General features: G+C 41.2%; 2 protein-coding genes across 3 annotated transcripts; one reads left to right on the top strand and one right to left on the bottom strand.

Annotated features, from left to right (window-relative positions):
- Positions 1 to 1,175: 1,175 nt before the first annotated feature.
- rpap3 (RNA polymerase II associated protein 3) lies at positions 1,176 to 6,005 on the bottom strand. Of its 2 annotated transcripts, XM_026327301.1 has the most exons (18): positions 5,847 to 6,005; positions 5,483 to 5,643; positions 5,224 to 5,391; positions 5,018 to 5,128; positions 4,802 to 4,929; positions 4,600 to 4,721; positions 4,453 to 4,523; positions 4,239 to 4,373; positions 3,932 to 4,059; positions 3,617 to 3,738; positions 3,409 to 3,479; positions 3,223 to 3,315; positions 3,040 to 3,081; positions 2,549 to 2,748; positions 2,230 to 2,407; positions 1,860 to 1,957; positions 1,623 to 1,723; positions 1,176 to 1,532 (listed from the first exon to the last, which is right to left on the bottom strand). In XM_026327301.1, the coding sequence occupies exons 2-18, from the start codon at positions 5,633 to 5,635 to the stop codon at positions 1,447 to 1,449; spliced, it is 2,007 nt and encodes a 668-aa protein (XP_026183086.1). In that variant the 5' UTR covers positions 5,636 to 5,643; positions 5,847 to 6,005; the 3' UTR covers positions 1,176 to 1,446. The 2 variants fall into 2 exon arrangements, with proteins under 2 accessions (XP_026183086.1, XP_026183087.1); XM_026327302.1 differs by lacking the exon at positions 3,040 to 3,081 and having other exon boundaries at positions 1,348 to 1,532; positions 5,483 to 6,005.
- A 438-nt stretch (positions 6,006 to 6,443) lies between these two features.
- atp23 (ATP23 metallopeptidase and ATP synthase assembly factor homolog) lies at positions 6,444 to 8,684 on the top strand. Its single transcript, XM_026327313.1, has 6 exons — positions 6,444 to 6,693; positions 6,856 to 6,901; positions 7,277 to 7,358; positions 7,449 to 7,586; positions 7,888 to 7,971; positions 8,049 to 8,684. The coding sequence occupies exons 1-6, from the start codon at positions 6,546 to 6,548 to the stop codon at positions 8,250 to 8,252; spliced, it is 702 nt and encodes a 233-aa protein (XP_026183098.1). The 5' UTR covers positions 6,444 to 6,545; the 3' UTR covers positions 8,253 to 8,684.
- Positions 8,685 to 10,206: the final 1,522 nt, after the last annotated feature.

Below are 10,206 nucleotides of genomic sequence, written 5' to 3'. Positions count from 1 at the left end.
CACCTACAACACCTCCATACGAGGCCCCCCTCATCTGTATGGCTTTTAACTCTGTCACAAACAAAAGGAGCACAGCTGAGACCACAGTGCTGGTGCCTGGTAAGCAAGTATCACAGGCGGAAGGAAGAAATGATGCATTTTATTATAAGTTATAAGTTTACATTTTTCCATGGTGGCACCTGTCTGCAGCAATAACAACTTGCTGTTCTCTTGCAGATGGACCAAAGAAAGTGTTGATTTCAGGGCCAGATTCTCTTGAACTCGGGGTCACAGCAAGCTTTACGTGCTCAGCTGAGTGCACTCCGCCCTGCAACTTCAAATGGACCCTGTTCGAGAAGACCTCAGCAGGCAGCAAGGTCAACATCACAGTGAATCGGCCCATTTCCACAGAGTCCATTAGCTGCCAGGCCGAGAACAAAATCACCAAGGAGACAATGACGGTCAACAAGAAGCTCGGTGTCTCAGGTAGGGTCTGTGTGCATTTAGACACACTTTGTAGCTGCTGACTGTACTCTAATGTATGTGCTTTTTCACTGCAGATCCTCATTGGTGTGGGTGTTGAGACTGAAGGAACTGTTACATACATACCCCCTGTTCTGCAAAAGCTATGTAAACAGAGCACACACATATACTTACATGTACACGTACCTGATTTTTTTTTTTTTTTTTTTTTTTTATGACACCCTATGGCTATATTTGCTCAAGTATTGCCTGTGATAAACTTGCACAACCTGACCCAGGTGTTACCTCAGCACAATGCATGTTGGGACAGGTTTGAACCCTATAGTAACCCTGACCAAGATTAGACAGGTACAAAGAATGGATGTGCTTTGTGTTTAACAAATAACAAATAACTTACTGGGATATAATTACACAAGACTAATCTCGTTTTCTTCTGTGACGTATTCCTGTTTTCTTTGCCAAACAATATTGACTATTATACTCAATAATCAATGAAGTACTGCTGATTGCCCAATGCTAATCCATCATATATGTGACACATTTGAGATAATTATTTCTGAGTGCTGAACTATTTTTATCTCTGCTATGAATGACTCAAAAGCCTACAACCAAATTACAAAATACACTTCTATTTGTAGTTCAGCTTATGGAAAACAGGCCACTATCTGATTGCACAACACATGACTGACTGCACAAGACACACAGAGCAGCTCCATTGTTCAGTTTTCTTTAATGTAATGTCAGCACATTTCTTTGGCAGGTTTACGAATGAGAGGATCACTTAACTAGATACTCACAGAGACCAAGCCAAACCTATATTGCTGCCTTTACAATGAACTGGACAGTTCACACTCCTGACAATAAAACATTTTCTTTGAGTTGAGGTTCTCTTAAATTGTGATTTATTTAGAATAACCAATTTATTTGCTTTAAATCAAGAAGCACTCTGTCTAATGGAAGTTGTAGTTTTGTCTGAGGTGGAGGTCAAACACCATACTTCTTCTGTAAGGTTGCAACAGACGATCCTTCCAGCTCAGCTTGGTGAAGGAAGTCGAACAGTTCTTTAAGCACTAAGGGAAAGAAAGGCAGCACAGCCATTATCAATATGATGTGGGTGAATTGACACATCAGACATCAGAAGGATGTTGAAGAGACTCTACCTTTCTTCTCCGGGGCTGACATAAACATGAGAGCCATGTCGAAGCGCCTCACACTGGCCAGGCTGTGAAGGATCTCCAGCATCACAGTTGGTGCTTCATTCCTGCACAAATGTTGATGTTAATACAAAATGTAATGCTGCACATTTTCATTAGCAAAAACATTTCAATTTGTCACTGTTTTTTAAGAGTTTGTTCAGCCAATTCCAAAAATTCTTTTACTGAAAAGCAAGAACTCACTTTATGTAAAACTCGTGCAGTGTCCTCAGGATCTGATTGAGGATGTCAGGTTCGAGAGAGTTATGGAAAATCTTTACATACGCATCAGGCTTGATTTGCTGCAACACAAAAAGGCAGTATGAGCAGTAAAACAAATGCCAGGTAATGTTCACAATTAGACTGTGATCACGCACCTCGAAGTATCATTGGTCTATCTAATTCACAACAGATATTTAGTGGTATTTAAATCATAAAAGCTTTATTTCAGATCTAGTAACATTAAATACTACACACACAGAGCTGTTGAATGATAATGTCCTTTTACTTTAATCACTGTTAATATAAGAATCAGTGTGGCGACACTAGTAGAAGACACACACACGTAGCTCACCCTCAGATATCTGTAAACCACTTCAGGCTGGTTTCCGATCTTGCGGAGGTCGGCCTCCAGCTGGAAACTGTTGGTGGGTGGAGGTGGTGGGTTCGATGTTGTTGGGCAGGGTCTGGCTGACGGTTTGGAGATGACATCCTCCTGTAATGGTTGTTCCGTTGGTCTGCTAGCAGGGAGTCTGGTGATCAAAAACAAAAACAAAGCGTCTCTTTAATGGGTCAAAAGAACCAACAGGACATTCCACAAAACAAGTTTAGGAATCACACAAGATTAAATAACCAAGATCATGAACAAATAAACAAATAAAAGAGCTGCTCACTGGTCAGGTGAGTGTGAAGGGACATCTGCTATTTCCTCTATCTTGATCATCTTGGCGCTGGGTGAAGTGGATAGTGGAGAGGGTCTGTCCTCTGCCTCCCTCACCACCTCCTCCACATAAGACTTGGACCCACAGGCCTGCACCTCAGGCACCGTCACCTTTCCGCTGATTTCTTCAATGTCAATCCTCCTCAGAGGCTTCTGAACAGTCAACACAATGAGACAGTTTTTCAAGAAAATGAAACTATGTTTGTCAGTATTCATAAAACAAAATCTTTCTAGCACAGATCAAATAAATATCAATCTGTGCTGAGGACTCTCCTGCCACCTGCTGGACAAGTAATGCTAAAGCTGGTGAGACAATTCAAGAACCCATCATTGACAGAAAAATTATTTAGATGATCAATTGTTGGCATTTTAAACCAAAATGCCAACAATGTGAAAGCTCCAAGTCATCAAAGATTTTGAGAATTTGCTGCTTTTTTAACTTACATCATGGTGCATTTTATATTTTTGGGGTTTTGGATTGTTGCTCTGAAAAAATAAAACAGTTGAAGTCACTTAAAGCTGTAGAATATTGTGATGGTCATTTTTCACAGTTTTTCAGCCATAGTGGGTGTCTAAAATAGCTTCTGGACTGCCTGAATAGCTTAATAACAAACATTTGCTGCTCACAGTTGAACGCAGATGTGCTGGTTTGTCTATTGGCTGGACTGTTCTCCTCTGTGAGCCGTCCTCTGTATGAAGAAGGCCACTGGAACCCACATCCTAATTCAACACAACGGCATTAAAGCTACAGATTCTAAAACCTGATCCCAAAAGTAATATATGTTATATATGAAGTATACATTTAAAACATACAATCTGAAGTTTCTGGAGCTCATTCAGGGCTTGTTTGTTCCCTGGTTCCAATTTCAAGACCTCCTGAAAATCTGCACCACACACAAAAAGACTGTGTTTTAGATCCAGATATATAACTTTCTAGGCTTCCAGATTAAAAAAAAAAAATAAAAGACAAATATTTTTGCATATTGCATTTAGAAGACAACAGTGGTGTACAGTATAGCACCTTGTTTGGCCTCCTCCAGTTTCCCTAAAGCCACCCTCGCTGCACCTCGCCGGGCGAATGCTTTGGAGTAAGTACTGTCTAGAAAAATGGCTTTTGTACAGTCCTCCTCTGCCTCACTAAGCCTACAGCAGACAGACAAAACATGAGGTGTTTGCTACTATAATAACAGAACACTAAGCAGATAATTCTCAGAGCAGCTACAGGATACAACAAAACTGAGTACAGCCAATACAGTTTTATTTTAGTTGGTCTCTATAAGATTCTTGTTTTTTCTAAACAGAAAAACTGGGTTTACAGACAAGATGCTGTGCTTACTTCTCCAGTTTGAGGAAGGCCATGGCTCTGTTGGCAGGAAGAAGGACGTTCATGCTGTCTGCCTCCATGCCTTTGCTGTAGCACTCCACAGCCATGTCATACTTCCCCTCTTTGAAATATGCATTCCCCTGAAAACCACATTCACAAAACACTGTCACCTGGGAAAACTGTTTTCAAACAAACAATAAATAATTTTGGTAACAAAATTGAATCAGGATCTGAAAATTTCCCCCAAACAATGCAGATTTTTTTCTCTTTGGTGCCACACACTGTATCTTGCTAACTGGCAAACCACTGCAGAGCTTACTCTGTCTTTTTGTATAACCGCCTCCTGTCTCCTATGCTGTTCCTCCATCAGTCTTTGCTGATCAGGGTCAACTGCGGGAGCCTCCTGCAGCTGCATGGCCTCAGTTTGGGCATTTGGTGCCTGATGTCCAAGCACCTGAAACCAGCAAGGAACAGGGATAAAAGACAAGGAGTGTTGAGACATTAACATGACCCATATCATATTTTTTACTCACCTCTTTGATTTTCTTCACTTCATTATGTGCTTCCACGTTCCCAGGGTCTAAGTTCAGAACCATCTCATAATCTATTCAGAAACAGATTCATGCTGTTATCTCAGTGCACTCAACTTAGACTGCCTCATTCTTTTCACCGTTTGTTACCTTCTAAGGCAGATTCATATTTCTTCAGTGCAAAACGTGCAGCTCCTCTTCGTGCATACGCTTTGAAGTAGTTGCTGTCCAGGGCGATCGCCAAGTTGCAGTCTGACTCGGCCACTGCATATCTGAAAAGAGCAAAGCCTCAGAAAAACTCTCACCAACACATTACCAGAACGACACAGCAAAGACACGATCCTCGCTTTACTTTTTGAGCCTGAAGAAGGAGGTGGCTCGGTTTGTGGGGAGCACGGGGTTGTAAGGATCTGCACCCATCCCTCTGGTATAGCACTCAATAGCATCATCATACTTCCCATCCCTGAAAAACCCGTTGCCCTAAAAATAAAAGCAGAACTGCTTTTAAGCAAACATGTTTACATCATCTGCTAATCATTTTTTGCACAGCTTCTCCTGTAGTATTTACCTTTTCTTTCTCGGCCAGCGCTCTCTCCTGATCAACCGCAGCTTCTTCAGAGTCTGACTCATTTGACTCTGCTGGACTTTCTTCCTTATCCACCTCTGCCAGAGCTTTGTCCTGCGACCACAGAAGTATAAATCTTTAGTTGACCGGTCCGTGACTTCACCGACCATGCCAAGTATATTTTATAAGGAGGCATCAGATAAAGTTACCACATCGAACTTGTCCCATGATCGATAGTCATATGCTTTTATCCTTGAGGCCTCTTTAGGATCCTGTGGTTTGGTGCCACCATTGCCGTCGGGCTCATTCTTCTTCCTTTTCTTCTTTTCCCTCATCTTTGTTTTGTAGTCTTTGTTGCGCACAGGTGGCAGCGTTTTCTACAACAGAGACACAAACTGCTCACACCCAAGGATCATCCATCGTATTACTTTCTCCTGAGAAGGATGGATATCTACAGAAAGAACAGACCTGGCCCTGCTGAATCCTTCCTGTCCTCAGCTCTTCATCCCTCTGCTTTATGTCGGTCTCCCAGCTGTCCAGCTCCTTCATGAAGCTGTGCAGATCCTCCGCGTTTTGCCGCATCTGGAGTTGTAATTCAATGGCTTTGTTTCCCCCGGACATGTTATTCCCTGCGAAACACACATTTGTTTTGTGGACAAACTCAAACACGTGTTGTCGATGTTTTGACGTTCACGTAGCAGCCGAGAGGAAAACACGAGAATCACGTTGTTTTATCGGCTAGCAGCTAACGCTAGCTAGTAGAAGTGCCAGACATTCAGAGAGAATAAAGTGAAGAAAGGGTCTCCGGTGCTACTTGGACCTTTTAAAGTACCTGTTACTTCCCGCCTCAGCTAACAGACCCAGTTAAAATGCAGCTGCTCGTTCTTTGGCTATCTACTACAACAAAACGTGCAGTTTTTCATAGCTTTCTGTTTATGTCCGGAGCCATAACAGCGGACAACCAGCAGCCTCTGCGATATTCTGCACGCGCTTTGCGTAACCAAAGATCGCCTAGGCTACAACAGAGAGCGTGCTCCAAAGCCTTTTACTCATTTGACTTTTAAAAGTCCACAAAACAGCGTAAAAAAAGAAGCGACACATCACAGCGTTGATTTTATTATTTTATTCTTATTTGCCCTGTCGAGTTAAAATCTTCCCAGAGGCAGCTGTTGGTAGTGTTCGCAGCACACCACCTAAACACTATAAAACCCTTCAAAGGAGTCCTGCTTTTGCTCGGTGACTGAGCGTTTTGAATATACGATCTTCACTTCTGTACTATACCAAAAATGCAGCGGTTAAAACTGATATTTTATTACTTTTATATTATTTATATTTACATTTTTTTGACTTGTATTTATCTGGCTTTATGTATGTGCGCAATTTTAATAAAACTGCAAAAAATAGTATTCATTACCTTTGACCTACAGCTACCACGTGATCTGCAAACCAGTGATGACCTCTCTTGCTAGCAGCTAGCGGTGGTGAACCGGGGGAGCTAATATTTACAAATAGCAGGAAAACGTTGAACACAATGGACCAGACTAAACAAGAGGAGGAATATGGATACGACTTATTCCCGGAGAGAAACAAGGGGAAGTTCAAGAAGGGATCAATCGCGGAGAGCCTGTTCACTTTCAACAACAAATGTCAGGTCATGTTAGAGTTCGCAATGGAAACTAGTAAGTCCTCTGGCCAGCTAATTGCCCTTTTCATTGACCTGTCATGTCTGGGCAGAGGATCTGTTGTCTGGGAAAGAGGTTATTTGGGTTCTGAGCGTTAGCTAACGTAGCCAGCGGTGGTTTGTGTCAATGGATGCTAACTGGCCTCTGTGTTTCTCTCAGGTCCGTATGCCAAACTCCTCCTCAGTGCCATGAAGAGCTCAGGATGGTTAGTGTCATTTTACATAGTTTTAATACCAAACTAACTATTACTGCACTAGTACTAAGTTTATTACTAGAGATATGGGAATTAAAGTAATGACTTTATTGCATCAGAAGCATTTTCTGCAACAATGCTGCCTGAATATTTGTTTTTGGATAGTGCAAATTAACCATAACCTTAAATTAATGTTACAAAACACATTTGTTGTTCGTAATCAGTACATATACATATATGGAGCAATTCAAATTCCCTGTGTATATTCCAGTTGCCCTAATATTTATGCGCCATTTGGAAATGTCTGCTTTGGATGCTTATTATTGTTAGAGAGGTAAATCTATTGAAATATCACCAAGATCACTTTTCTTTCTCTCCTCAACACAGCAAAGTGTTTAAAGACAGACATTTCTCCTGTGAGGATTGTGATGGGACAGTCAGTGGAGGCTTCGACGCAGCTTCTTCTCAAGTAAGAAAGATAATGGCAGTAGAAGATAGTGAACATGTGGCCGGTTTGAGAGAAGAAGTTGGTGGTTCTGATCTTTGCCTTTGTTTCCAGATCGTTTTGTGTCAAAACAACATCCACCAGCAATCTCATATGACCCGAGTGGTCACGCACGAGCTCATCCATGCCTTCGATCACTGCCGGGCCCACGTGGACTGGTTCAACAACTTCAGACACCTAGCCTGTTCTGAGGTGAGTACAAATGTGCTGGGACTCATGTGAGCCATTGTTATTATGCTCCTTCACCAGACTTAAAGGTTTTTTTATTGTATGTGTTTCCTCATGAACAGGATGTTAGCATTTGATTGAGACATGAGAAAAGTGGCGATTGGCTTGGCTGTTATCAGTCCCAATCAGTCTCAATTCACTTTGTCCTCCAGATGTGTGGTTACCTGTACCTTTGTTCAGCTTCATAAAAATATTTTTAAAAATCATTATTCTCCTGACGTAAAAGATTTGTTTACTGATTAACATATTTTTGTCATTGTTTCAGATTCGGGCAGCAAACCTCAGTGGAGATTGCTCTTTTAGCAATGAACTTGCCAGATTCAACTTTGGCTTAAAGGAGCATCATCAGGTACTTGCACTGGGATAAATTATTGCCATGTTTCATGGTTATAATCCAACACTAACCAACATTATTTCCACTGACAGGAATGCGTCCGAGGCCGTGCCATACGCTCCATCCTGGCTGTGAGGAAAATCAGCCAAGAGGAGGCAGAGAAAACAGTCAACGAGGTTTTTGACATGTGTTTCAACGACCACGCGCCCTTTGGACGAATCCCGCACAGCAAGAAGGATGCCAACTTCGCCTTCAGGGAATATGAGAATAGAGATCGATATTATTCAAACGTTTAGTGTCATCACATTCTCATTTAACTCCCAAGGGTGCTGTGAATGGCGACCACGCTGACAACAGCTTGGCACAGTCAGGGCCTCTGTCATCATAAAAACCTCACCAGAATGACTGTGCATCAAAAACCGTCAAATCCCTTCAGAAGGGATTTTCAGAAAAATAATACGTCCTTGAATCAGGAATGCAAAAGAAGGAGCTACAGCACATTAAATTTTCTCTTTCAGATGCTAATTTTGTAAAAACCTTCAAAACCAGTGATTTAATTTGTTTTAAGGTGATAAATGGGTGCTTTTAAGGAAATAAAATATTTCCTTTTTGTCCATTGGTGTTTGCTGTGAAGGTCCTCTGATGACAAGTAAGGATGTGTTACTCTGACCTCCACTAATTTCCTGTAAATGGAGCTGATTGTGCTTAAATTAAACAGTTAACTTGTATTTTAATTAAAGTTTGATTTCTCTGAAACTATATGACTTTTCAGTGTCACAAAGTACATTTTTTCTAGGAGAAGAAGGCCCCCTGTTGCATTTGACCTTGGTATAAAATATTTAAATTTGTTTCTTGGCAAAGGATAAATAAGCTCACTGCTCATTATGACACGTTTATGTCTAATCCCGGGAGAGGATTCTTCAAATTAACATGTGAGAGAAGGAAAGTGAGGAAAGTTCTTCCACAACACTGTTAACTTTGTTCACATCTGCGCTGCCATTGTAAAATGTCATTGCTGACATCTTTATTGGACATTAGCATTTAAAGAATCTGGTATCGCTCTGCAGAGATTAATGAGTGAAAAATAGGAGCTTCATAATCCCCCCTTCTTCCTCCTCCACCTCTTCTGCCTATCTCAAAGACAGCGTCCTCTGCATTTTAATCACAAAGTCACTCAGTGTGTTTGCTGTTGGAGTGTAATACACCACTTAGAAAATGTTACAAAAAATGCGAGATGAGCGTGGGTACAGAGAACAAGGCGAGTGGGTGGGATGGGACGAGCAAAGAAGATTAGGTTCATTTTAGAAGCTTATATGATGAAAACAGCCTCAAGGCAGTGGGATTAATGAGAGACGCACACAATACAAAAGACAGAAATGATATATGGATGTGCACAATGTCATACACCCAAGTAGGCCAAATGAAGAAATCAAACAAAACAATAGAATTACTGCTGGAATTGTGCACATATCAATAAATACATTTGGTAGAATTAGACATGGCAAACAACACAGTGAATTTGTAACTTGACTTATGCCACGCTTTTGTACTGAGTTCAGGATTGTAGCCAGGATTGCAAACAAACCCGCCTACACATTTAAATCACATGAAAACACAGTATTCAGTCAAGAAAAACTGAAACCAGCTGAAAAAACTAAGCAGCTCATTAATGTTTTTGGATCAAAGACTGAAAACTCTCCCTAATGTTGTTGAATTGGATGTGACCTCAGTGTCCTGGATAACATCAATGGCTTTTAATTGGCTATTTACTTTTAACAATGTTATTAAACATCTGTACAAGTGTTTTGGAGTCATGTTTTAATCATCATCCATGACTGCAGTATCACCTCAGTCCACTAGATGGCAGTTTTGATCCATCATCAGCACAAATGAGTCAAATCCAAACTTGAAAAGCATGTGCTGTAACTGTTTTATTGACACATATAATTGAAATCATTTCACTGAGTCCTGTTCCAGGTGAATGTTGGGCCTTTATGAGCAGAAACACGGTGCTGTAATCAAGTTGCTGCTGAGAAGAGTGACGACTTTCATTATTCCATCTCTTTAAGCAGGCAGCACCTACTGTGATCTAATTAGGATGCTCCAGCAACACTGAAAATCCCTCCACTAATCTGCTGTAGGACAACACATTAACCCCGAGAGCACTAATGAACTCGTCTCATTAATTAGAATAATGCCAGATTTAATTGTGGCATAGAGGCGATGAACAGCGAGGACACCCACTTGTCT

Source organism: Mastacembelus armatus, chromosome 23 (assembly GCF_900324485.2).
Source record: "Mastacembelus armatus chromosome 23, fMasArm1.2, whole genome shotgun sequence".
NCBI classification, from domain to species: domain Eukaryota; kingdom Metazoa; phylum Chordata; class Actinopteri; order Synbranchiformes; family Mastacembelidae; genus Mastacembelus; species Mastacembelus armatus.
This window is presented reverse-complemented; position numbering and strand designations above follow the sequence as displayed.